Raw genomic sequence first — 27,967 nt, 5'->3', positions numbered from 1 at the left:
ATCTCTCGGTCCCGGTTCAGGTCGGGCTTGCATCCTCATGACTCCGTTTAGGTTCGCTCAGCCCGCTCTGCTGCCCACGGGTCACTCACGGCGATGAAGCCTCCTCCTCTTCGTCCTTTGGTGTGAAAATCAGTCTGATACCGTCTGTGAACTTTGACGCTGTCCGGTACCGGTCTGCGTATGACAGACCAGCACTGAACGTAGAGTGGGCGATTCGGTTCGGTTGTGCACTGTCGAGGATGACGGACTCGAAGGAGCACTGAGGAGCGCAGCCGCAGTTCTGCGTGACGCTCCCACCGCAGCCCTGAGGAGCTGAAGCAGGTGGAGAAGATCTGGACTTTGTCAGAATATTTGGAGATGTGCGCCGAACCGGAGAGGAGGTCCATCTGATTCATCCCGCGCCCGGTTTGTGCGGTTTCCTACATTCAGTCTTTAGATTTACTCCGAATAAATTCCGTGTGCGGACTTTTGGACTGAGTGTGGTGTGAATGAAGAGTCCTCGGGGAATAAAAGAGTTAACTGGAGCTTTTTACACGTAGTCTGGCTGCCACTTCTCTGCGCTGCACTGGATCTGCTTGGAAACGTGTGACACATCCCGGTAACGGTGTGACAGTTTGGGATGTTACGGGGGATTTTTCTGGAGGAATCGCAGTTCTGTGAGCGCCGAACCGCCGATCGTGCCGTGAGTGTGTGGACGGGTTTTGTTTGGGATCTCTGATAGCCTGCATCGTGTGCAAATGAGCGTGTTCGTGAGACTTTGTCAGACTTTTGAACGGAGTCTGGAGTGACGTTCAGCTCGAGCCGGGATCTCCTTGGAAACGGTTAGTGACAGCCCCGCAACCCCCGCCCCCTCAACAGGGATGGTCGGAGCTGATACGACTGCTCCCCCTCTAACAGCCAGATGTTACCCGGCAGGATGGCCCTGAGCCCGGCCGGCGTGCTGTGTGGCCCGCTGGAGGAGCTGCAGGAACTCGCCTTCATCGAGAGGCCGATCCGCAGGAGTCCGAAGGTGTGTGTGTGTGTGTGTGAGAGAGAGAGAGAGAAACGTAAAGTAATGAGGAGGAGGGTGAGTTAGTGGGAGGAAGATCAGCAGCTTCAGTGGAGGAAGCAGAAGGGAGACCCGCAGCATGACGCAGTTTGTCCGCCTGTCTGTCTGCAGAGAGACAGACAGGTCTGAGGTGCATCGAGAAAAACGGCCGATAACTGATCGATTAACCAGTAATCATGAGAAACAGAGTGAAGCTGTCTCTGATCTAATTTAAGACAGTCGCTAATCATGACTGATCAGTAACTGAAAAGATAAACGCGCTGCCTGATTCTTACACCTGTAGCTGTGTGGGCGGGGTTTCACCATGATGACATTGAGAGAGGAGGCGGAGCTTTGGTGTTCTTACGGGAGAAAGCTGATGTGATGACGACAAACACACTTGCACTGTGTGCATGTCTATGTGTTGTTATGGTTGACAGTGGTCAGTCAGACCTCAGGTGAGCCTCTCCGTGTCCTCTTATGACCTTCCTGCACGTGTGAATGCTCAGGACAGTTCCTCATTGACAGACGTGACCCGGAAGTATCTGTGTTGCGCCCATAACAAGAGCTGTTCCATTTTCCCAAACACTAAGGAAAGGAGCTTCAGTGTTTCCTGTATTGCTTCCTTTAGCAGAGGAGACACTGGAGCATCCTTTAGGAAAGGGAGCAGAAAACACCAAATTTTAATTCATAGCATCTGATTGTTCATGAAAACAGTCAACATATTAAACAAAGTGAAGCAGATCATGAGAACATTCATCATAACTGCATTTTCCATTTCAGGATCAGAATACTTTAATAATCCCTGGGGAAATGATGTGCTTTCATCCATAACCCGTTGATATATTTATAGTTTTTATAGCTGTTAAACTCACAGCTGAGATCTGAACATCACACAGCTGGAATAAAACTACTTCCTGTTGAGTTGTTACTGCATGAATGCAGAACGCTGTATGAGCTCAAGATTATGATCTATACCAGGGGTGGGGAAACTCCAGGCCTCAAGGGCTGGTGTGCTGCAGGTTTTAGATGTGTCCTTGATCCAACACAGTCAATTTAAATGGCTAATAACCCCCTCAACATGTCTCGAAGTTCTCCAGAGGCCTTGTAATGAGCTAATCATTTCATTCAGGTGTGCTGGCCCAGGGTGAGATCTAAAACCTGCAGGTTCACCGGCCTTTCAGGCCTGGAGTTCCTCACCCCTGATCTATATGAACAGATCAAAGTGTGTGTAAGGTTCTGTATAATCAGTGATCATTAGTAATCATTAGTAATGTCCTTTGTTGTATTACAGGCTTTAGGAGTCATGTTTACTTCAGGTCAGGTGGGATCAGTGATGATGTAGACAAGCAAATAAATAAATACCATATACACAAGATAACTGCCAGAGGGCAGAAGCTTAAACACCTGGTGTCCTGGGTTTGTGCAGTCCTGCAAGATGTTGCGTGCCTTTTTGAGACAGTGGATGCTACAGAGGTCCTTCAGTGATTTTCTAGGCCATGTTAGCGACGCTTTTAAATCAGAATACTTTAATAATCCGTAAGGAAATTGTGTGGGTTACAGTTGATCCAAGACAATAACAGTAACAGACAGTAAATAATACTATATAATCCAAAGTTGACATAATATAAGAAATAGCTCTAATATTTACAAATAGCTCAATTATAAATATGCCTTAATGCCTTCTCGTGTGCCATGCTGCAGCTCAAGAACTACACAGAGATGCAATACATCACCACACCCTCAAAGGCCTTCTTCACAATTTCCAAGGTGTTTGAGCTCCATTTGGAGGTTGTGTCCATATCAGAATCAGAATTAATAAAGTATTCTGATTCTGATATACACATCCAGGAACTTGAAGCTGGAAACCCTCCCCACCCACTCTATTGACGTAGATGGGCTGCAGGTTGGACTTCCCCCTCATGAAATCAATGATCAGTTCTTTGGTCTAGGGGTGTTACGGATTAAGTTGTTGTCTGCACATTACCCTAGCAGTCTTTGGACCTCATCCCTGTAATTGTAGGATGATTTATTAACAATGGACTGTAATTTAGTAACAAAAATGCATCCAGGTAAAAATCAACATTCTGTCAAGAGCAGTGTACATTAGTGGCTGAAAAATCAATTTTATGCTCAGGTTTCACACAAGTGTTTCTATCTTTTTAAATAAAAAGAAGAGGCTGAAGGAAAATCAGTATCAGCTCTGAGAGAGAGAGAGAACTTTATTGATCCCACAAGGGAAACTTTTGTCCTGCATCAGCATAATAAAGAGTAAAAATTGTACTGTCCACAATAAACAACAATTTGCCAACACCGTGAAAATAAATGTGCCACAGTTGTCTGGTAAGGGCTTTATACTATGAGTGCAAGAATTTATATATTTAAAACTGACAATGTGCAAGAGAAAAGTGCAAATTGCAATAACATGCTCACTTAAAATCTAAGAACAACAGCTGCGTGAAGATATACAATAAAGATAATACAAAATAATGTTTGGGATCTTATGCCTGACAGGTGTGTTCACCTGTCACAGAATGAAGAATTAATATACGGCTTTATAGAGAACAGTAGGACTGATTTCTTGAAGTGTTCTTTATTGCAGTGATGTTGAATCAGTTAGAGGGAGAAGAAGCTCTGCAGGTTCAGAAGTCTGGAATGATAGTGTGGTCAGTGAATAACTCAGGCAGCAGAAACCCAAAAAGGGGAGGAAGAAGGACAACCATCACAGAAGGACAGGACCCTGCACAAGCATGTACCACACTCAGAAGAACTACCTAATACTGAGAAATCCTACCAGTGGCAGTACCAAGCTGGACAGAATGACAGCACAGAATCACTAATGGCAGCACAGGAACAAGCTCTAAGCACAAAATTCATAGAGGCTGGGGTCTATCACACCAGGCAAGACCCCAGGTGCAGGCTGTGTAAAGATGTCCCAGAGACAATCCAGCACATAACAGCAGCGTGCAAGATGCTAGCAGTCGGGGAATACATGGGACGCCATAACCAAGTGGCTAGCATAGTATACAGAAACATCTGTGTATTGCCTGGAAGTCCCAAGGTAAAAATGGAAGACACCGCCTAGGGTGGTCGAGAACAGTGTTGGTCAAGTTACTTGAAAAAAGTAATTTAGTAACTAATTACTGATTACTTCTCCAAAAAAGTAATCCCAATAATTTACTGATTACTTATTTTCAAAAGTAATTTGTTACTTAGTTACTTTTTAAAAACACGATACACAACCTGAATACATAATAAAGCAATAGACCTTTCAGCCCAGATCTATATTTTATGCATAATCCGTCATATAAAATTGAATCAAATGGAAAGTCTCTTTTTTTTAAATTGTTTTATGAGTTTTAATCTTTTAATTTATGGACACTGCATTAAGCAAAAATTCAATTATATGCAACTGTCTTTGACTTGAAGAAATCTTTTAACATTTAAACCTATTTTCTGCATATTCCAGCATATAAAATAAAATAAAATAAAATAATGTTTTGTGTTAACACTTGCTCTTTCAAATAGATTCAAGTAAAACACAGCAAAAAATAAATAAAATCAAAGATTCAGTGGCACTAAGTCCTGTTGCTCTTAAATGCATTTTCACCCGTTTAGCAGGAGTGAGGCCGGTGAAGGTTTGTCAGTGTCATGTCAGTGGGAGGATTTAGAGATTTCTCAGTGAATTTCACACTCCCGTGGCAGCTTGCTAGGTGCTTGAGATTTGAAGTTTAATTTTTCGCTGTCGAAAGAAGTTTTCTTCCCACACAGAGTGTACAGCGGACGCTAATGTTTTTGTCACTTTTTACGGACTAAAACTTAAAGTAATTTCAGTACATCCACCCTTTAAACGCTGCATGGTTGTACTCTCTCCTACACTCCATATTATCCATTGTTGATCGACACACGCCTGTTGCTGCCACGTGCACCGCACGTGCTTACATCATTGTCATGAGACACTCTCACAAACAAAATCACAACAGTTTAGTAACACAGTAACGCAGCGTGCTTACAGGAAAGTAACAGTTATCTAATTACTTTTTTGCAATACTAATCCCTTACATTACTCGTTACTTGAAAAAGTAATCAGATTACAGTAACATGTTACTTGTACCGCATTACTGCCCATCTCTGGTCGAGAATGACCGAGCTAGGATCCTGACGGACTTCCAGATAGACAGACAAGTTGGTGATGGCTAACCAACCAGACATAGAAGTGGTGGACCCTCAAGCTGACAGGACGAGATGGGAACTTTAAAAAAACCCAAAAAACCAAAATTCCCCTCTCACCCCTGCGGTTGGTCTATCCTCCAATCTCGGGTCCTCTACCAGAGGCCTGGGAGATTGAGGCTCCTGTGCAGTATCTTAGCTGTTACTAGCACTGCGCTCTTCTGGAAAGAGATCTCAAATGTTGTTCCTGGGATCTCTGGAGCCACTTGTCTAGCTTGGGAGTCACTACACCTAGTGCTCTGATTACTGCTTGGACCACTGTTACCTTCACCCTCCACATCTTCTTGAGCTCTTCTCTGAACCCTTGGTACTTCACCAGCTTCTCATGTTTGGAAAGCTGCTATTCATGTGAACAGTGATGTCACCCCACACTTCTTCCGTCCACGTTCTGTCCCCTTTGCATATGTTGCCCTCAGTGAAGAGGAACAGAAGCTACCTCTAGAAGTGAAAGTTGTAAAAAACACTATGCAAACTGATAAAAAGAACCTCAGCTCTTCACAAGTTTCAGCTTGGCCCAGAACTTGCACACCTCCTTGGCTATCAGGTGCATTGGTACTGTATGGCCAAACTGCACTGATGGAGCTCCCCTGATGGCAGACCAAAACCTAATGAAGAAGGGCCATGGAGCCTGTGGTTACAGATCTGAAGAAGGTCTAATTGCAGTAAAATGGTTTGACAACAAATGTGTCAACCCTCTAAACAATGCCTGTGGGTTCATGCCTCTTTCATCTGTCAAAAGGTGGAGCAAAAACTCCAACGCAAAGATCACCATTGCATGCCCATCACTCATCCTTACATATAATTAGCATATGGGAGGAACTGAGTTTTCTGATATGCTATTACACCTGTATAAGACAAGTTATAAGTTAAAGGTTACAAGTTAAGGAGATGGCATATTCTGCTGTTCGGATACATCGTTGACTTGAATTCCTGGTCTACAAGAGTTCCTGTGCCCTACAGAACCAGAAACCAATGGCTCTCAAAAGGTTCCACCTGGCTGTGTCTGAACCAAGTCAACAAACCAGATTTGCACTGTTTTTGTTTTATTTTTTTGCAAAGCAAAAATGATTTTGCACAGTAGCATTCAATCAGAAATGGCCTGAATGTGAGTGTTTTGCACTTTTTCATAGTTGCAGATTTAAAAATATATATATTTTGTTTTTTGATATAATACTTTCCTTTGATGGAATGAAAACCAGCAATGTTTGCTGGCATGCTACTTGAAATAATCTGTATCCAATGCCCTGGATAGTTTTTGTTATTAATTTAATTATAATTTGGCACTTTATTTGATTTTTCTTCAACTGTAAATTCTACTGTACTTGTGTTTGCATGACAAATACGTAAACCATTAAGTGGCATCTCATTTAGTAGAGGTCAATATTTTAAAAACTATAGGGTCTATTGAAAAATAAATGATTGTTGTTATTACTCACTCAAGTCAATAAGGAATACAAACAAAATATTTTTCCATTGCTTTTTATCTTGGTGCAGTAGTTAAAGGGTTAATTTCTTCTTCATCTTCGCCTGTTTTACTGGCAGTTGGCGACCCATTTAATTAGAGCAGGGAGTTGTACTGCTCTCTAGTGGAAGAGAATGTAATTGTTCTGCCTGTTACACCGATTGCTCAGAGTACCAATCAGGTGGAACCAGATAATCTTCCACGGCACACCTAATCATTTCTCACGCCACACCTATGTGCCACAGCACAGTGGTTGGGAAACACTAATCTATACAGTTATACATAAACAAGATCCCGAGATACTTGAACTCATCCCTGACCCGGAGTGGGCACTCCATTGTTTTTTCCAGCTGAGAATCATAGGGTCAGAGTTGGAGTTGCTGTTTCTCATTCTTTGTGGCTTGCTCTAAGCACAGGTGGGGGTTTTTTTGTGTTGTTTTGTTTTTTTGGTTGTAGTTACCACAGGTATTAATACCCAGGTCCTTAAAAGGCTGTGGCTATGATCTTTGACAAAGGTCTCTCAGAGGTCTGATTAGCTTTAGTCTGTGTGGCAGGCAATATCACAGACTTATCATTAACTTCTCACATCTTGTCATGTTATCATATGATGACAGCAAACATTTTAATGCAAAATGTGTACTTTACAGAGAAGTAATTTTACTGTATTAGTACTTACTGTGCTAACATGCAGTTAACGTTATTTATTATTATTACCCTGTGGGACCTTTGTAGTAATAGTTACTCTATGGCATGAATCATATTTTTTCCGAGAAAAAATATTTTGCCCTACTTTATGGGAGCTTGAGCCCCCTTGTTTAGTCAAATAAATCAGACCCCCACATCTCTGCACCAGAAATTTATTGTGCATACAAGCACCTCTCAAACAGCTTCTTCCACTGGGCCATTCAGACTGTTAACAAATACTACCCCCTCCTCCCTCACATATGTATAGCCCTTAACTGACCTCTGAACTCCTAACTGTTGCTCAGACCTGATTCTGGGATCCTCTCGTACTCATAATCACTCTCACCGAGGCAGTGACCTTATGACCCTAATTGTCCAATCAAATTCTTTCCTCCCATAAACTGCTCTTGTGCTTGTTTCCTGCAAGTTTGCGCATGCTCATTATAATGCATTATTTTTTTGCTTTTACATCCTACCACTCAATGTTCTCAAAAAATGATCCCAATCCATGTCCCAACACAACTGTTTCCAATGTGCTGCAACTGCATGAAAACAAGGTGATCGTTATAATGATCACCTTGTTTGGTGTTTTCCCCACTCCAAATGCCTCAAAAACTAAAACAAGTAGTCCCAAGGAACAGCATTTAGAAGAATTTAGAAGTCAGTCAGTCTAAGCTGTCACTTGGTGTTCGCTCGCTCTGTGGTATAGTATCACTTCCTGTTCCTGCTCAAACACAGTGGTGTTTCTGAGTAGCTTATTTGCTTAGCAGTTTAATTAACTTAATCAACTTTTAAATACATTCTTTTTTCATAGTATAATCTTCACGTGCTTCATCCGAAGCACACTTTCTGTGTACTCACTACCTAATTTATAGCCAAAGTATTCACTCACTGTCTCTGTACTGTTTCTCTAGCTTAGCTCGTAGCCGACTCGTTAGCACCATGGCTACTTCACCTGTCCCTCCTGCACTTTCTTGCTCATTGTGTCAGATGTTTAGTTACTCCTCGGCCTCCTTTAGCAGTAATGATATCTGTAACAAATGTAGCATATTTGCAGCTCTGGAGGCCAGGATTACTGAACTGGAGACTCGGCTTCGCACCCTTCACTCACCCTTAGCTAGCCAGGCCCCTGTAGCTGGTGCTGCCGAAGATAGCGTAGGCCCCGCTAGCTTTTCCCCGGCAGATCCCAAGCAGCTGCGGAAAGAGGGCGGCTGGGTAACGGTGAGAAGGAAGCATAGTCCTAAACAGAAGCCCCAGGTACACCACCAACCCGTTCATTTGTCTAACCGTTTTTCCCCACTCGGTGACACACCCGCTGGGGGTCAAACTCTGGTAATTGGTGATTCTGTTCTCAGACATGTGAAGCTAGAGACACCGGCAACCATAGTCAATTGTCTTCCAGGAGCCAGAGCAGGTGACATTGAAGGAAATTTAAAACTGCTGGCTAAGGGTAAACGTAAATTCAGTAAAATCATAATTCACGTCGGCAGTAATGACACCCGGTTACGCCAATCGGAGGTCACTAAAATCAATATTGAATCGGTGTGCAACTTTCCCAAAACAATGTCGGACTCTGTAGTTTTCTCTGGTCCCCTCCCCAATCAGACCAGGAGTGACATAGCATACATTTTCACTGCTATGCAGATGACACCCAGCTCTATCTGTCCATGAAGCCAGATAACACACATCAATTAGTTAAACTGCAGGAATGTCTTAAAGACATAAAGACTTGGATGGCCACTAACTTTCTGCTTCTTAACTCAGATAAAACTGAGGTCATTGTACTCTGCGCTGAAAAGCTTAGAAATATGGTATCTAACCAGATTCTTACTCTGGATGGCATTACCTTGGCCTCCAGTAACACTGTGAGGAACCTTGGAGTCATTTTTGACCAGGATATGTCCTTCAACGCACATATTAAACAAATATGTAAGACTGCGTTCTTCCATTTGCGCAACATCTCTAAAATTAGAAATATCCTGTGTTAGAGTGACGCTGAAAAACTAGTTCATGCATTTATTACTTCCAGGCTGGACTACTGCAATTCATTATTATCAGGATGTCCAAAAAACTCACTGAAAAGCCTTCAGCTAATCCAAAATGCTGCAGCAAGAGTACTGACAGGGACTAGAAAGAGAGAGCATATTTCTCCTGTTTTGGCTTCTCTTCATTGGCTTCCTGTTAAATCCAGAATTGAATTCAAAATCCTGCTCCTCACATACAAGGTCTTAAATAATCAGGCCCCATCTTATCTTAATGACCTTGTAGTACCATATCACCCTATTAGAGCACTTCGCTCCCGCTCTGCAGGCCTACTTGTTGTTCCTAGAGTATTTAAAAGTAGAATGGGAGGGAGAGCCTTCAGTTTTCAGGCCCCTCTTCTGTGGAACCAGCTTCCAGTTTGGATTCGGGAGACAGACACTATCTCTACTTTTAAGATTAGGCTTAAAACGTTCCTTTTTGCTAAAGCATATAGTTAGGGCTGGACCAGGTGACCCTGAATCCTCCCTTAGTTATGCTGCAATAGATGTAGGCTGCCGGGGGATTCCCATGATGCATTGAGTTTTTCCTTTCCAGTCACCTTTCTTGCTCACAATGTATTAACAGACCTCTCTGTGTTGAATCGTATCTGTTATTAACCTCTGTCTCTCTTCCACAGCATGTCTTTTATCCTGTCTTCCTTCTCTCACCCCAACCGGTCGCAGCAGATGGCCGCCCCTCCCTGAGCCTGGTTCTGCCGGAGGTTTCTTCCTGTTAAAAGGGAGTTTTTCCTTCCCACTGTCGCCAAAGTGCTTGCTCATAGGGGGTCATATGATTGTTGGGTTTTTCTCTGTATCTATGAAGCGCCTTGAGGCGACTTTTGTTGTGATTTGGCGCTATATAAATAAAATTGAATTGAAAAATTGAATTGAATTGAATTAAGCTCAACCTCACGACAAACATTTTCCTGGAGTCACATTTGCATATCCACCACAGAGGTTGTCAGGAAAGACCACCAGAGACTGCAGACACAAAGATGTAATCTTACGAAGACTACGCTTCATAAGCTGAATGCAGTTTTAGAGATTTTTAATGTCATATTTACCTCTGATGGTCTCATATATGATTAGGGTCTGTGTTGGGTCAACTGTCATTAAAGCTCACCTAAGGACAGCACAATCATATCAAACAGGTGACTCTGATCAGCTGACTTTGTATTTTTGTTTTTCCCATCAGACTGCAGAAGAGATTGATCAGCTGACTGTGGATGAAGACCTAAATGACATTGAGAGAGCTGTCTACCTCCTCAGGTGAGTCTCAGCAAAGGTTTATGCGCAGGTCAACACAGCACTTCAAACTGAAACCCCACCTAGTGCCCCAGGTTTGTCAGACAGCTCCAGGTGCAGATCTGTTCATTCCTGTGGGGAAATGAAGAAACTGGAGCAGAGTTCAAGCTGAGACTGTTACCATAATCCTTTTTAACCTGCCACAGAGTTTCTTTTTCTCTAAGTTAAATAGGTTACAATGAGTTAAAGGTTAAAATAAGTTCAGCTATGTTTACAGTAAAGAACAAATACAAAAGCTTTTGTAGGTATGTGGATTTCTGGATGCCTTGGGTGGAGCTGAAAGCGTTGTCCTCCACCCGTCCTCCTTTGCTGTGATCCAGTAAACTGCGGAGATAATTGAACAATGGAAGTAATCAGCAGTCCAATCCCAGAGGGTTTAAATTTGTTCACTGAACTCATTCATAAACAGGACTTGAGTCTACAGGACTCAGACTGGAGTCTGGAGCAGATCTGAACCCATAAACCTGCCCTGTTCAGGTCGTCTTCGTTTGTTTGCTTGTTATTTTTTAAATCAACAATATTTTTTATTATTCTCAAATAAATATTAAGTAAAGTATTAAGTAAAGAAACAGAACCCCCCCCCCCCCCCCCCCCCCCCCCCGCCTGTCCCGTTTGGTTCTTTTGCCATCAGAATTATTGTCTAAAGGCAAAGAAAGATGCCCAATGGATTTACTTTACCAAATGGACCATCCCGGCCTTGCCGTATTGGTCTATTTGATTGAGTCCAGAACCCTTGCTCTAATTAAACATCCAGAACGGCTGAACCGGGGAGGTGGAGAGCTGGCGGAGGGGAAACGAGCCTGAGGGCCAGGCTGGCATGGGCGGTCAGGAAAAGCTGAAGATAGCTCGGGCCCCGCCAGGTGGGGGGCGCTCCCAGAGGAAGAAGCAGGGTTGTCCAGTCCAGTGGAAGGCGGGCGGCCACGGCGGGGGGCCTGAGCTGGCACCACCTGATCATCCAGAAGCACATGTGCTGGTTTAAGTCTGTCAATAGAAACAGCCTCCTGCCGACCCCCAAAATCCAAAAGGAAATGCTTCCGGCCCGGTTGAATAACCCTAAAGGGGCCGTCATACAGTGGACGCAGCGGAGGCCTATGAGCATCATGCCTGACAAAAACAAACTGGGAAGAGTCCAATGACCTCGGAACAAAGGTGTCGGGCAGACAATGGTGCACTGGGCCAGGAAGAGAAAATGAGTCTCTTGGGGGACGGAGAGACAGCACAGAGGGAGCGAAGCACGGGGGTGGGCTCTCGGGCAAGAATTCCCCAGGGACCCGGAGGGGCTGACCGAGGACAAGTTCAGCCAGGGAAACCCCGAGATCTTCTTTAACCGCGCAGCGCAACCCCAGTAAAACCCATGGAAGGCGGTCAACCCAGTTTCCATCTGTGAGAGAAGCACGGAACGCGGCCTTAAGCGACCGGTGGGAACGTTTGCACATCCCGTTGGCCTGCGGGTGGTACGCAGTGGTTCGGTGGACCTTGACCCCCCAGGCCGTCAGCCATGGCAGACCAAAGCTCGGAAGCAAACTGGGGGCCCCTGTCTGAGGTGATGTCGGCGGGGGGACCGAAATGCGAAACCCACGTTGACAAAAATACCCTGGCCACTGCTGCTGCTGTAGTGGACGCCAGAGGCACTGCCTCGGGCCAGCGGATTGTGCGGTCCACTACAGTCAAAAGGTGCGTGAAACCTTGTGACTGCGGCAGAGGACCAACCAGATCCACATGCACATGATCAAAACGCCTCCCTGGAACGCGGAAGGATTCGAGGGGCGCCTGTGTGTGCCTATGGATCTTAGCACATTGGCATGGGATGCACGCGGCTGCCCAGTCTTTCACCGATTTACGAAGGCCCGGCCAAACGAACCTAGAGCCCAGACGCCTGGATGAGAGAGGGCGTGTACGGAGTCGAAAACGCAACGACACCACGAAAGGGGAACTACAGGGCGTGGACGGCTGGTGGAAACATCACAAAGCAGGCTAGGCCCGCCGTTCCGCAAGCGTCTGTCCTCCAGTACAAGGCCCGTTTGTGCAGACCGAAGGGCAAGGATGTCCGGGTCGGCCTGTTGGTCAGCGGCCATAGCCTCAAAGTCTATGCCCACATAAACGGGAGAAACCAGCACGCGGGATAGACAGTCAGCCACGCAGTTGGACTTACCAACCACGTGCTGAATGTCAGTTGTGAACTCGGAAATGGCTGCCAACTGGTGCTGCTGGCGCCCGCTCCACGGATCAGAGACCTTGGACATCGCGAATGTCAAGGGTTTATGATCGACGTACGCGGTGAAGCTCCGACCTTCGAGAAAAAAATGAAAATGCTGCGTCGCGAGGTGCAGGGCCAGCAACTCCCTGTCAAAAACGCTATATTTGCACTCACTGTCCCTAAGCGTGCGACTAAAAAAAGCGAGCGGTTGCCAGACACCGGAGACCCGCTGTTCTAACACTGCGCCCAACGCCACGTCCGACGCGTCGGAGGTCAACGCAATCTCCACCGATGGAAATGGGTGGGCCAGCAGGGTGGCGTTTGCCAGCGTGGTCTTGGCCCCAGAAAATGCCTGGATGCGTTCAGGGAGCCAATTAATCGGGTCCTTAGCTGTTTAGAGCATAGAGAGGCTGCAGCAGGTGCGCAGCTCTGGGGAGAAAGCGGTTGTAGAAATTGACCATCCCCAAGAACTCCTGCAGCGCTTTAACGGACGTGGGACGCGGAAAAGCCGAAACGGCCCGGACCTTGTCTGGCAACGGAACCACACCGTCAGCGGAAATGCGGTGGCCCAAGAAATCCAGAACCGGCAAGCTGAAATGGCACTTGGAGGGGTTGACGATTAATGTTCAACCCTGTGCTTTGTTACCGTGTTCGAGAAATTAGGAACAGTCAGTGAAGGGAACGCCAAGAGCAAACGCTGAAAAACATTCCCTGAAGTCACTAAATTAGCCCGATTCAGGGGCTCGATGGCGCGAGTGAAACAGGGTATTGAAGAAAAAGACAGGGCATCGATTAAGCGTCTGTTAGCGACATCGACCAGCAGTCCGTGGGCACAAAGAAAATCGGCGCCCAAAATAGGTACAGAGCTAGCGGCAACAACAAAGGTCCATTGGAAATCCCGACCATGAAAACAAACAGTCACGAACCTTTCCCCGAACGTTGCGATGGGAGAGCCATTAGCCGCAATAAGCTGCGGTCCGCAGCCCGCTGCTAAACTGTCGGCTCCAGACGGGGGAAGGAGGCTCTTCTGGGAGCCGGAGTCGACCAGGAAACGTCTCCCAGAGTGCGAGTCTTCTATGAAGAGCAGTTTTTCTTTGTCGCCAGCGGTCGCGGCCGCTACAGTGCGCTGGTGGGGCCCGCGTCCCAGGCACAAGGCAGCAGGCAGCGGCACGCTCCAGCGCCAAAATGCTGATGGTAGAAACAGAGGTCCCGTCCGTGGTGTCGCTGTGCCGCGATCTTTGCCATCAGCGAAGGATCGGATACGTTGGGGCAGGTCAGCGGGGAAGCGGAAGGCGTTGCCGGCGAGGCTGAAACTAGGTCGTGATCGTGGAAAGTGCGGGTAGCCAGGAGAATACGATCCGTGTCCTCAGCCAGGGAGCGATAATCCTTTGTGCCCAAAAGCGGAGAGTTGGCGAGGCCGGCTCTCACGGCCGCCGGCAGCTGTCAGAGGAAGATGTGGGTGAAGAGGAATCCCCCGTCGACCGGTCCGAGAAAGGATAGCATGTGCTCCATCAGTTCGAGAGCCGTACCGCCACCCAGGCCTGAGAGGGAGAGGAGCTTCTCGGCTCGCTCTGCGTCGGAGAGGGCATAGCGCCGAAGAAGCAGCTCCTTAAGGGCGGCGTACTTCCCTCAGGTGGGTGGGTCCCAGAAGAGAGCCAACGCACGACGGGTGGCTAGTGGGTCGAGAGAGGCCACCACATGGTGATATTTCGTGTCGTCAGCCGAGATGCCACGAAGGGCGAACTGAGCCTCCACGTGCACAAACCACTACGGGGGATCGTGAAGCCAAAAGTCCGGCAGCTTGAGCGCCACAGCAAACGCAGCTGCAGCCGGAGGCAGAGGGCTGGCGGCTGCTGATGCATCCAGAGCGGAGTTGGTGCCACCATCGGACTGCAGCATGTTCGAGTCAGGGGTCACCAATGTGGAGGTAAACACAGACGACACGAGAGCTCTCGATTGACACTGCTCGTATATTACTCATCACCACACAACTGAATACTTTTCCCTCCAAAACACAGCAACAACACTTCCTGAGAACTGGGTGTGAGTGGAGCCCTCCAGTGGTCCACCACAATTGTTTATTTTATTCTATTTTCACTTGCTACACATGGGACAGGGGAAAGAAAAGGGAGAAAGAAAGAGAGGTAGGGAAAGAAAAACGGCAGGGAAGAGGAACGGTGATAAAGGGCAAAAAAACAAAAACCAACAAAACAAACAGACAAAAAAATACATATATCAATCACCTGGATCACCTGTTGAGAAAGAAAAAAGAGAAAACAAGCAAAAAAAAGAGAGCAATATAATAAACAACATCATCGCGATAATCTGTGTATATAACAGTAAATACTAAATATTGAATATTATTGTAGGATCGACAGTGCACAATGTGCTTTTGCTCACAATAAGTCTGTGGATACAAGGTTCACCAGGAAGACACAAAGGATAATAGTTTGCTGTTTTTGGACTGCGCCGTGTGCATTGAAGAGAATAGAAACCTCAACATTGAAATTTACCTGAAGTTTACCTGAAGCCCACACTATGACTCCCACCACCATCTGGCACACAAACTGGAAAACAAAGACAAAGTTTGAAAGAGCAGTGAAAGAAGCTATCTATGTCCACTGTGATCATTTATTATATAGTCAGGTAGACAGTGTTGTGACCACTGATCAGAGCAGTCCCGTCAAATTTTGTGTTTAAGACTTTAGAGCATGGTGTTAGCATGGTGTCATACATTGACTCAGTAAGACATCTTCCTCCATGCGGCTAGTCAGCTTTAGCTGCTTAGTTGTTTTCCCTTTTCCCTGCTTAAAATAAAGAGCAGTAGTTTGTTGTGTTTCAGCAGTAGTAACAGCAGTAGAAGCTGAAACTGAACAGTGCAAAGCAGCTACCATAGACCAGTCCACACCTTTCTGACCTGGAAACATTCTGACTACTCATTCTATCTCCCCTCTTTCTTCCCCTTTCTCTTCCCTCCGTCTCCCCTTCTATGTCAACTCTGCATCCCCGCTGTCTCCCCTCGGCTCCTCAGTGTTGGTCAGGAGGTGCAGAGGGTCAGTGTCATCAGTAACCTCCCGAGTCTCGTTCGACAGAATCCAGCTGAAACATTTCGTAGAGTGGTACCAAAAGTTCGGGTAAGTTACCTCGGTCACACTGTACTTCAAGGACATCAGAGTATGGCCACAAAATGACAGGTGCAATGTACAGGTGTGTCTTACAGGTAACCTGTCCTGTCTGTGTGACCCAGGAGGTTTTGAACGGAGCTGGAGCTGAAATCCAGCTGGCTGCAGCGGCGTCATTTTTAACCATCCTTCAAGATGACATCATACTGATCCACACCCACACTTACTCCATCCTAAAGATTGTCTTGTTGCACCTGAACCACAGAGACACAGGTAAAAACCTGAACTTCAGACGTGACAACAAGAAAAAAAGAAACCCTGGTTTGCTGGGCTCCTTTCATTGATAATAGTTTCAAATGTGTCCAGGTCCTTTCTCCCTGTAGAGATCTGTAGGTCCTGATGAGAAGGTGTGTGGTTGCGATTTTTGTGTAAGTGCTATAATTGTGGTGTTATTCTTTGATGGACTTTTCCAGTCTACGGTGTACGTATGACAGCTGGGATAGGCTCTAACCTCATACCCCAAAGACAATATTCAATAAAAGCAACTTTTGCTTGCTCCAGATTTTAAGAATATTCCATGGCTTATAAATGATGACATCATTTTTACACTGCCAACATACAGGTATAAAACATCTGTATATCTGACATTCTGACATCAAAGTTGCCTTGTTTGTTACTGATTTTGCCATCTTCATTGACAGTGGTGAGCAACGCCTGGCTGGAAACTCTGCTATTAGCTATCAACGCTCTGCCCAAAGAAACCATCAAACAAGAGGTCAGTTAATGCTGGCTAATCAGTTAATCCAAAATGCTGCAGTAAGAGTACTGACAAGGACTAAAAAGAGAGAGCATATTTCTCCTATTTTGGCTTCCCTTCATTAGCTCCCTGTTAAATCCAGAAATTAAAATCCTGCTCCTCACATACAATGTCTTAAACAATCAGGCCCCATCTTATCTTAATGACTTTATAGTACCATATTACCCCATTAGAGCACTTCGCTCTCGCACTGCAGGCTTACTTGTTGTTCATAGAATATTTAAAAGTAGAATAGGAGGGAGACAGACACTATCTCTACTTTTAAGATTAGGCTTAATTGCAAAAGAATTGACTTGAACTGATTATTTACCAGATTTATATGGTCAATGAAATGCGTGTCTCCACAGGTGCTGAACCCCCTACTACATCAGTCTCAGCTGTCTCACGCTCCTCAGGCTCGGCTGGCCAGCTGTCGCATTTTAGGAAAAGTTGCCTGCAAATTTGATTCCTACATGTGAGCTGCAGCATGTAGTACTCTGTAGTATTATAATACAACGAGTTCTCTCATTTGGTCTAATACTAACTCTGTTTCTGTGCATCAGCGTAAAGAAGGAGCTGCTGCCTTTGGCTCGTTCTTTATGTCAGGACCCGGAATTTGAAGTCCGAGCTTGTATGTGCCGTCAGCTGGAGAGCATTGCGAGAGCCACTGGGTAATTGCAAGCAAATATTGAATAAACAATCATTGGGTAAAACACAACGCTGACCAATCAAAAGCCCTGCACCGATCAGATGAAATCTCACCACTAACCAACCACTAGCCAGACAATAACCAAGCAACCAAAAATCAAACAAAACCCAACACCTACCAAACATATGTGCTGTTTTTCTTTCAGGGTGGATGACACCAGGACAGAGCTTCTTCCTGATCTAGTGGAACTTGCTGGAGACGAGGACAGCAGTGTCCGCCTTGCTGCCTTTGACACAATCATCAACCTAATGGAGATGATGGACAGCGGTAAGTCAGATTTCATGCAGTATGCATAGGTGGCCCAGTATTTTAGTCTATTCAGTGTGTATTTATAAACAGCTGGTTTAAAAATTCTTCTTCTCAGATGACCAACTCCACGTTGTCATTCCTTTGGTGATGGCGGTGTGTGAGGCCTCGCTGCAGGAGGATGAAGCAATTATGGCATCTTTGTCATTCCAGTTTGGGAAGCTCTGCAATGAATTGGCAGGTAGGACCAGTAGAAACAAAAGTCATTTGTTTAAATTATTTTTTGTTAACCTCCAAGGACCTGGTGTCCACATATATGGACATCACATTTTGGGTTATTTAGACCAAAATACTCAATTTTGCTCTACAAGGGCCTGATATCCACTTACGAGGACATTATACTGCTACTGTTCTATCGAAATTTTAAATGAATATCCTCATATGTGGCTCTCATTTTTCTTAGAAACAAAAATTAGGTAAAAAAAAAAATCTGGTAATTCTTTGTTTTTACATTCATCAGGTCCCAATCAACCCAAATATCAAAGAGAAATTAAAAACGCATGCCGTGGAAGAGTTTGGGTCTTAGGAGGTTAAGACATATCAGGAATGTGAAAGGTTGCAAATAGCAGCAAGTCTGGGAGTTCAGTGAGCTCTACACTTCTAAAGTTACCCGGTGTGAAAGCCTTGCCCCTATAGAACACCAGCACTGCAGAATATCTGAACACTGCCTGCTGAGGGACAGGAACCTGGAAGGAGTGCTTGAAAAGAGCAGTCTGTTGTGATCCACAGAAGTGATCTGAAACACTGTTTTAGATCACTTCTGTGGATCATACTGTTTGATGATCGTGTTTCAGGTTCACTGTCAGATGAGCAGAAGAGTCATTTACTGCAGACATTTAAGGAGATGTGTACCACTGGACTGCAGACTGATGGAAACCAGACTGATAGCAACAACGAATCCACACTTATCCGCTGCAACTGCTGCTACAACCTGCCGGTACACACGTGCACACAAATCCACAGACAAACACTCACAGTTCGTCAGCTCTTTAGGTGGTGGGGTCACTTCCTGTTCTCTCCATCCAGGCTATGGTGGTTTTTGCAGACACAGCTCATTTCCTATCGGAGCTGTACCCTTCTTTCTCTAGTCTTTGTAGTGACCCAGAGGTCTGTGTCCGGCGCAGCGCAGCAGCCAGTTTCCACCAGGTGAGATCCAGGCCTGATTCCAGATGGTCTATCCTCAGGGATTGGGCCTTTTGGCTGAGAAAGAAAGACATAAATGATCAAATAAAATTGCTAAATGATTGCCTCACTCTGATTGACTGCTTCCTTTCCTGCCTTGCTGTCAGGTGGTCAAGTTGCTTGGTTCAAAAGTCCAGCTGGTCCACAAAGAACTTCTGTGTCTGCTTCAGGATGATGCACTGGAGGTGAGCGGCAATGCCCACTATCACTGTTTCACCAATCAGGATTTAGGGCCAAATGCCAATAACTTTCCGTGATGTCACAGTTTAGAAAATCATACATCAGGTTTTATTTGAATAAAGTGTTATGTTGGATTTTCTCTTGAGGTGCTGGATGCTCTGATGACTCATGTAGAAGAAACTTTGGAGGCAGTTCTGTCACGAGGAGAGAACCAGACGCTGGACAACAAGGTGAGAAAATAAAAATTTTCATTTTCACTTTAGCTTATCTCTCATTGCTTCCTTTAATCAAGTTCCCAGATCTGATGGCAGGACTACTGTTAGCTGAACAGAAGATTGGACGTTCCTTACGTTGGCGGCTTCACGAGAAGCTGCTGCAACGTTATAGCTGCCTGGCAAGACTGCTACCTGGAGAGCTGCTACACCAGAGCTTCTCCCCTCGCATCTTCATTATCCTCACCACCAATGTGAGCACTGCCACATGCCACACCACGTCACAGCATGCTACATACAACATCCCATAGCATCCCACAGGTGAACCTGTGACAATAACACTGCTGTTTTGGTTGCAGAAAGTGTTGCCGGTACAGAAGGCGGCAGCTCGCACATTCTGCACATTCCTGCGCTACAACCGCAAACAGGAGCAGCGTCAGGAGATGATGGGGCGACTCATACAAGGTCAGAACATTTCTGGTTCTTCTGGCGCTTTTACTCTGATATTTGAACAGCAGAACATCAATAGGAATGCAGCTAACATGTAAATGTTGACAATCTGATCATTTCAGATCTGGCTCAGGGACGCAGCTACTGGCATCGTCTGAGGTTCCTAGATGTTTGTGAAACTGCCACAGAGATTTTCTCCAGAAAATACTTCAACAAACATTTCCTGATTCCAGCACTGGAGCTAGTCCATGACCCAGTTGCCAATGTCAGGTACATCATACTCATTCTGTCCAATGAGACATTGGCAAATCTGTCCGACATCCTACTAAACACACCTGTCTCGCTCTCAGGTACAAGCTGTGCCAGTTGCTGCCCAGGTTGCGTTCTTCGCTTCGTCTGCCAGCTGACAAACAGCTGCTACAGAAACTTGACTTCTGCGTCCAGAAGCTGCTTTGCAAAGAGAAAGACAAAGATGTAGTGGCCATGATTCGCAAGGTAACGCCTACCAGAGTCCAGACTAGTCCAGATATTCAGGTCTGCAGACTTCAGATTCTGACTGTGTTGTTGATGAAGGTGATCAATGTTTCCATCGTCTTTTCCAGACAGTCTTGGAACTGGACAAACTAGACCTCTCAGAACCTGTAAGAAGTTGCTTTAACATGGAGCTGAAATGAGAATACAGGTTTACTGCTGACCTCTAACCTCCTTCATGTCTTGTGTCTGTGGACAGTTTCATAAGAGGCAGGAGAGGGACTTGTTGGACCAGAAGAAGGAGAAGGAGGAGACGCTGTTGCTGGAGATGGTGAGTCTGAGACCAGCTACTAGACTACAGCCTGAGCTGCCTTGCTTTGTTATAAAAACGTCTTTGTGTTGTCAGGAACAGCTGGAGAGGCAGCAGAATGAAGGAAAACTGAACTCTGACAAACACCCAGAGAGAAAAAGTAAGCTGGGGGGGGGGGGGGGGGGGGGGGGGAGGGGGGGGGGAGTCTCAGCAGAAATTTAGACCTGCAGTTCAGTCTGTAAACCATGTTTCTTTGACAGGAAGAGACAGCAAGACCAATCTATCTGCCACCAAGTCCATGTCTGTGTCCTCATCTGCAGGCGCCTCATCCTCCTATGGTGAGACGATGATGATGATGTTAATGATGGTGATGACGGTGATGATGATCTCCTCTCTGTGCAGGTAAAGAGATGAGAAAGGCAAAGCTGTCCCGGAGTCGGTCCCTCACCAGTCAGCCAACGACATCTAAACCTGTGACCTCAGACAGATCTCTGTAAGAACATCAACTTCCTCCACCCTCACCCTTAGTTACATAAACCTTCTGCAGCACAGAAAAAATGTGTGTCTCTGTATTAACAAGGCTGATACAAAGGTCAGTCTGAGTCTAGCCTGAGGTTTGAATTCTGCTATACAAAGATCTCATCTGTGACCAACTGTGAATATTATATATGTTCACTCTCACACACGAGCAGTGCAATAATTGTTTAGGCAAGCTTGACCTTCAAAATAAAATCAGCACCATTTCAACTAAATAAAATAAAAAGTAACAGATTCCACTTGCAATTACAGCTATGACATTGACAAAAAATTATATAAACATTATCCTTATGGCAAGAGATAAACAATGGATGGCACTACCTTGGCCTCCAGTAACACTGTGAGGACCTTGGAGTTATTTTTAACCAGGATATGTCCTTCAATTTACATATTAAACAAATATTTAGGACTGCTTTCTTCCATTTGTGTAATATCTCTAAAATTTGAAATATCCTGTCTCAGAGTGACACTAAAAAACTAGTTTATGCATTTATTACTTCAAGGCTGGACTACTGTAATTCATTATTATCAGGATGTCCTAAAAATTCCATGAAAAACCTTCAGTTAATCCAAAATGCTGCAGCAAGAGTACTGATAGGGACTAGAAAGAGAGAGCATATTTCTCCTGTATTGGCTTCCCTTCACTGGCTTCCAGAATCAAGCTTAAAATCCTTACTTAACACATAAAAGTCTTGAATAATCATGCTCCATCTTATCTTGAAGACCCGATATCATCCATCCATCCATCTTCATCCGCTTTATCCGAGGCCGGGTCGCGGGGGCAGCAGCCTAAGCAGAGAGGCCCAGATCTCCCTCTCCCCAGCCACCTCCTCCAGCTTATCCGGGGGAACACCAAGGCGTTGTTATGCTGAGTGAACGGACTCTATGGCAGAACACACAGAAGCGCAGAAAATGCAGGGAGTGCTCTTTATTTGTGGTATCAAAATTATTTGCACGGGATGAAATTATACAGATGGACAAACAGAGGGAAACCAGGGGAGGAGGCTGACACGTATTTGGAGGGAAAGGGGGTACCCGCGCACGCAGGGTGGATCTATAAGAAAAAGAAAAACGAAACTTTAGAGGGAGATGCCAAACCACCGGTAAGAAACAGCAATAAACATGGGGAGAGTTGGAGAGCTCACTTGTCACACTGGCTGTACGGGCTCGGGCGGGGATTCTCGGGATGTGGGAGAAACGCTGTAAATGATCTCCGTAGTGATCATGCGGCTTCACAAACAGCTGACAGGTAAGCGGGTGATGGATCTGGCTGAGGATACAAGACAACAGATAAGCAAACAAAATCCAAGACATAGGTTGGCCGTAATGCACACCGCGGAGAATTAAACACGTTACCACTCGAGGAGGTGGCATTACTGCGACACCAGACGTCAGTCGCGCTGCTCCTAAGTAACGCTCCATCAAATGACGTCTGATGCACCGCCGGTGTGTCAGCATCCCGTGACACACCACCCCGCCTACCTGAGCTGAAAACAGAAGCAGACCCCGTGACACCACACCAGAGAAACCCCACCAACTCCTAACAGGTGTTCCCAGGGCAGCTGAGAGATATAATCTCTCCAGCATGTCCTAGGTCTGCCCCGGGGCCTCCTCCCGGTGGGACATGCCCGGAACACCTCACCCAAGAGGCGCCCAGGAGGCATCCTTGTCAAATGCCCGAACCACCTCAGCTGGCTCCTTTCGATGTGGAGCAGCAGCTGAGCCCCTCCCGGATGGCCGAACTTCTCACCCTATCTCTAAGGGAGAGGCCAGCCACCCTTCGGAGGAAGCTCATTTCTGCCGCTTGTATCCGCAATCTCGTTCTTTCAGTCACTACCCACAGCTCGTGGCCATAGGTGAGGGTAGGGACGTAGATCGACCGGTAAATTGAGAGCTTCACTTTTACACTCAGCTCGCTCTTCACCACGATGGATGGGTGCAGTGTCCGCATCACTGCAGCCACAGCCCCAATCCATCTGTCAATCTCTGGCTCCCTTCTCCCATCACTCGCGAACAAGACCCAGAGATACTTGAACTCCTCTACTTGGGGCAGGAAGTCATCCCCGACCCGGAGTGGGCACTCCACCCTTTTCCAGCTGATAACCATGGCCTCAGATTTGGAGGTGCTGATCCTCATTCCCGCTGCTTCACACTCGGCTGCGAACCGTTCCAGTGCGAGCTGGAGGCCCTCACCCGATGAAGCCAACAGAACCACATCATCCGCAAAAAGCAGAGATGAGAGTCTGAGCCCACCGAAGTGAAAGCCCTCCGCCACTTGGCTGCGCCTAGAAATCCTGTCCATAAAAATTATGAACAGAACCAGTGACAAAGGGCAGCCCTGGCGGAGCCCATCACCCACCGGGAACGAGTCAGACTTATTGCCGGCAATGTGAACCAAGCTCTTGCAACGGTTGTATAGGGATCGAATGGCCCATAGCAATGGGCCAGACACCCCATACTCCCGCAACACCTCCAACAGGACACCCCGAGGGACACGGTCGAATGCCTTCTCCAAGTCCACAAAACACATGTAGACTGGTTGCGCAAACTCCCATGCACCCTCAAGTATCCTTGAGAGGATAAAGAGCTGGTCCAGTGTTCCGCAACCAGGATGAAAACCGCATTGTTCTTCCTGTATCCGAGGTTGAACTAGCGGACAAACTCTCCTTTCCAGCACCCTGGCATAGACTTTCCCAGGGAGGCTGAGGAGTGTGATCCCCCTGTAGTTGAAACACACCCTCCGGTCTCCCTTCTTAAAGATGGGGACCACCACCCCGGTCTGCCAGTCCAGGGGTACTGCCCCTGATCTCCACACAACATTGTAGAGGCGTGTCAACCAGGACAGCCCTACAACGTCCAGAGCCTTCAGGAACTCGGGGCGGACCTCATCAATACCAGGAGCTCTGCCACCAAGGAGTTGTTTAACTGCCTCAGTGACCTCGCCCCCGGAAATTGGCGGGTCATTCCCCTCATCTTCAGACTCTGCTTCCTCCTCGGAAGAAGTGTCAGTGGGATTAAGTAGGTCCTCGAAGTATTCCTTCCACCGCCTGACAATTTTCTCAGTTGACGTCAGCAGCGCTCCGCCAGCACTATACACAGTGCAGGTAGAGCACCGCTTTCCCCTCCTGAGACGCCTGACGGTTTGCCAGAATCTCTTCGAGGCAGTCCGAAAGTCTTTTTCCATGGCCTCTCCGAACTCCTCCCACACCCGAGTTTTTGCTTCAGCCACTACCCGAGCCGCATTCCGCTTGGCCTGTCGATACCTGTCGACTGCCTCCGGAGTCCCACAGTCCATTTGGATTCAAGTCCCCAGTCTCCCTCGGAATGCTGTTGAAGCTCTTCCAGAGGTGTGCGTTGACGATTTCGCGGACCCGATACCTTCTTATCTAAATGATATTCAACAGGTACCTTATCAGGGGTAGCAGTAGACACCATCTCAGTATCCTGTGTGTAATGTCAGGGTCCCTGCTTCATACAATCCTGATCAAACGTTTAAAACCACTTGAAAAATGGCAAAAACTCATATTACGTATGGCTGGAGCTTAACAAGGTTCCATGTAGAACTTCAACATGCAACAAGAAGAAATGGGAGTGAGACAAAACATTTTTTTGAGCATTAAATTTATTGAGAACAATGCTTAAACTGAAACAGGCTGTTTTACAGCTGATCAAAAGTTTAGGACCACATGCCTTTAAAAGGCCAAAAATGTGGATTCATTGTCATTTTTTGTCAGGAGGTCACACTGTCATGAAATTCTGATCGCAAAGGCAAAAAAAACTTTCCCCTTTTGAACGTGGTCACGTTGTTGAACTGCATAAGCAGGGTCTCTTGCTGCTCGCCATCACTGCTGAGGTGGGACGCAGTAAGACGGTCATTTGGAATTTCTTAAATGATCCTGCGATTTATGGAGCAGAAGAGTCAAGTTGAAAACCCAAATAAATTTCACTAGCACTGAGCTGGAGGATCCAATTGGCTGTCCGTCAAGACACTGGAAGATCCTCGACCCAAATTAAGGCGTTACTGGTGCCGACTGCAGCCCCATAATCATCAGATGACATCTGAGACTGAAGGGCTTCAAAAACAAAAAATGTCTTCAAAGGCCTCGTCTCCTTGAACGCTACAGAACTGACCATTTGGACTTTGCAAGAGAGCACCAAACATGGGACACTGAAAGGTGGAAGAAAGTTTTATTCTCTGATGAGAAATAATTTAACCTTCATGGTCCTGATGGTTGTAATATTACTGGCATGACAAGCAGATCCCACCTGTGATGTTTTCTACATGCCACAGTGGAGGGGGCGCCATAATGGTCTGGGGTGCTTTTTCCTTCAGTGGAACAATGGAGCTTCAGGAGGTGCAGGAGTGTCAAACGGCCATTGGCTATGTCCAGATGTTGCAGAGAGCATCCTTCATGACTGAGAGCACTCGTCTGTGTACTAATGATCTGTATTTTTCATCAAGACAATGCTATAGTACACAATGTCCGCAGGACAAGGTACTTCTTCCAGTAAAATAACATCACTCTTTTGAACTACCATGTGTGTTCCTCTGATCTAAATCCAATTGAGAACCTTTTGGGATGGATGGCAAGGGTAGTTAACAAAAATGGACAACAGTTCCAGACAGTAGATGCCCTTCGTGTGGCCGTCTTCACCACTTGGAGAATGGTCCCAGACACCTCATGGAAACTCTTGCATCAAGCATGCTGCAACGAATATTTGAAATGATCAGCAATAACGGTGAAGCTACTCATTACTGAGTTCATGTTTGGAATTTGATTTCTGTTTTGGGGGGTTTACGGGGTTCTTTGCAGGTGTGGTCTTAAACTTTTGATCAGCTGTAAAACAGCCTGTTTCAGTTTAGGCGTTGTTTTCAATAAATTGCATGTTCAAAGAATGTTTTGTCTCACTCCCATTTCTTCTTGTTGCATGTTAAAGCTCTACTTAGAACCTTGTTAAGATCCAACAATGTAAAATGCGATTTTATGCCATTTTTAAGTGGTCTTAAACTTTTGATTTGGACTGTATTTTCATTAATTTGGACTGTAAAGACTTATAATTCTATGGCACTGATTAATCCACAGATGAACTTGTATCTTGTTAGTGTCTTTGTGTGTGTTGGAAAATTTTTAGGTTGGTTTGTATAAAATTAGCTCTTTTAATTAGAAACTTTTTTTTTTAACTCTAAACAAGCTCTGAGAAAGACCTTACTCCACACTTTGCTAGCTAGCACACCCAGCTTCACATTTTCAAAACAGTAATGGTTATGTATCTTCTGTAAAGACACCAAAATCCAACCTGACTCTGATGCATCCATCGGTTTGAGAATGGGTGTGTGTTGGCGTCAGGTTCCAGAAGTCCATTATATTCTAGTTGATTTATCAATTGTGTGTTTCAGGAAGGTCAAAGAGCTGAGCAGTGGATCTGCATCTGGGAAGGCCTCCATGTTGACCAGTAAAGGTAGCTTACTGACACTCAGGCCTGATCGACTTCAGAGTCAGTCTCTATATGAGTGTCTTTACTGTTTTCATGTCTCTTACAGATGACTCTTTAAGGACAGCTCACTTCAGCATGGGAGCCCAGTCTGCCTCCTCCATGCCAGTCCTGATCCGTAGCAACACTACTAGTCTCCTGGACAGGGCCAGTACTCTGGACCAGAGAGACCACAGGCCTAATACACTTGACTACAGGACTGGTAACATGGATCACAGGAACAATATAATGGACCACAGAACCAGTACATTGGACCAGAGAGACCACAGGACCAGTGCCTTGGATCAGCGAGACCACAGGACCAGTACTCTAGAGCAGAGAGACCACAGGACCACTACCTTGGATCAGCGCAGTAAAACAATGGATCGGGGGTGCGGCATGAAGGAAGGCCAGTCCAGGAAGCTATCCATGTAAGTTCTTTGTTCTAGCATAAACCTGGGTCCTGTTCCACAACATGGAATCAGAAAAAGTGAGTTCAGGTGCTTTGGGACCAAACAGTTTTGAGGATAATTGAGGATAACTTTCAGAGAGCTCTGTTATTTATTTCTTCCTCCATACAGTTAATGTAAGGACAGTTAATGTAAGGGCAAATATCTACTGATGTTTAAATCTTTGCAAACATTAAACAATGTTTTAAAGTTCGGTGACTGTCCAAAGTTTTCAGTAGTCAATCTATTAGAGGACAGAAACAGCCATCTGTGGACATCACAGAATTACCATGAGATAAGAACCACATCGTAAACTGTTTGATCCACAGTTTATTTTTTATCTACACTTTATTGTCTTTTCCCATTACACTCCTGTTTAAAGTTTAAACATAAATCCTTCACCATGATCCAGAATTCAGCTCCTTTGGAGGCCCCACCTTTTATTTTCTAACCACCATGATGGCGGTTTTCTTTGCCCATACAGATGAATGCAGAGCAATAAAGTTATTGATTATTGATTGACCTTTGATCAGCTGATCTCAGGGCTAAGAAGTCTGATCTGGTTTCATTTTCTCATATTTTGCAGAAACAGGAAGTCGAACTCTTTCAGCGTCCAATCAGGACGAGACTGAAGATGATGGCATCATCATACCTCCACCAGGCCATTAGCCAGTCAGCATTCAGAAAAGAGTTTCCATTCAGCTTCAGGACATTACCCAGAATACATCAGGACCTCATCAGAGACAGCAGAGTCTGATTCTACCTGTATCTATTGAGAACTGTGTAGACTGATGATCTCATCCTGCCACCTGATTGATTCAGTAAAAGAGTCCACCCACAAATTG

The 27,967-nt window shown here is 45.8% G+C and overlaps 1 protein-coding gene and 1 long non-coding RNA gene across 7 annotated transcripts; one reads left to right on the top strand and one right to left on the bottom strand.

Moving 5' to 3' along the window:
* On the top strand, positions 1-27,964 carry ppp4r4 (protein phosphatase 4, regulatory subunit 4). Of its 6 annotated transcripts, none has more exons than XM_085133936.1 (25): positions 1-1,009; positions 10,620-10,693; positions 15,958-16,060; positions 16,174-16,321; positions 16,750-16,823; positions 17,213-17,319; positions 17,408-17,515; positions 17,699-17,820; positions 17,918-18,040; positions 18,654-18,796; positions 18,886-19,005; positions 19,149-19,226; positions 19,368-19,451; positions 19,514-19,687; positions 19,793-19,898; positions 20,006-20,153; positions 20,234-20,378; positions 20,486-20,524; positions 20,614-20,685; positions 20,761-20,824; positions 20,925-21,002; positions 21,067-21,157; positions 26,600-26,661; positions 26,744-27,104; positions 27,709-27,964. In XM_085133936.1, the coding sequence occupies exons 1-25, from the start codon at positions 902-904 to the stop codon at positions 27,752-27,754; spliced, it is 2,778 nt and encodes a 925-aa protein (XP_084990062.1). In that variant the 5' UTR covers positions 1-901; the 3' UTR covers positions 27,755-27,964. The 6 variants fall into 6 exon arrangements, with proteins under 6 accessions (XP_084990062.1, XP_084990061.1, XP_084990060.1 ...); XM_085133935.1 differs by having other exon boundaries at positions 16,147-16,321; positions 20,767-20,824; XM_085133934.1 differs by having other exon boundaries at positions 16,147-16,321.
* LOC146502306 (uncharacterized) lies at positions 11,325-18,943 on the bottom strand. Its single transcript, XR_014869571.1, has 2 exons — positions 18,835-18,943; positions 11,325-17,798 (listed from the first exon to the last, which is right to left on the bottom strand). It is a non-coding gene; the product is annotated as an uncharacterized LOC146502306 (long non-coding RNA).
* Positions 27,965-27,967: the final 3 nt, after the last annotated feature.

Source organism: Neolamprologus multifasciatus, chromosome 15 (assembly GCF_963576455.1).
Source record: "Neolamprologus multifasciatus chromosome 15, fNeoMul1.2, whole genome shotgun sequence".
Taxonomy (NCBI): Eukaryota; Metazoa; Chordata; class Actinopteri; order Cichliformes; family Cichlidae; genus Neolamprologus; species Neolamprologus multifasciatus.
The sequence above is the reverse complement of the archived record's forward strand: the minus strand, read 5'-3'. Positions and strand labels throughout refer to the sequence as shown.

Coding starts and splice junctions, on each gene's coding strand:
- ppp4r4 (XM_085133934.1), top strand. CDS start 902: ATGTTACCCGGCAGGATGGCCCTGAGCCCGGCCGGCGTGCTGTGTGGC. Junction 17,320..17,407: donor TGCAAATTTGATTCCTACAT/GTGAGCTGCAGC, acceptor TCTGTGCATCAG/CGTAAAGAAGGAGCTGCTGC. Junction 20,379..20,485: donor TAGTGGCCATGATTCGCAAG/GTAACGCCTACC, acceptor CGTCTTTTCCAG/ACAGTCTTGGAACTGGACAA.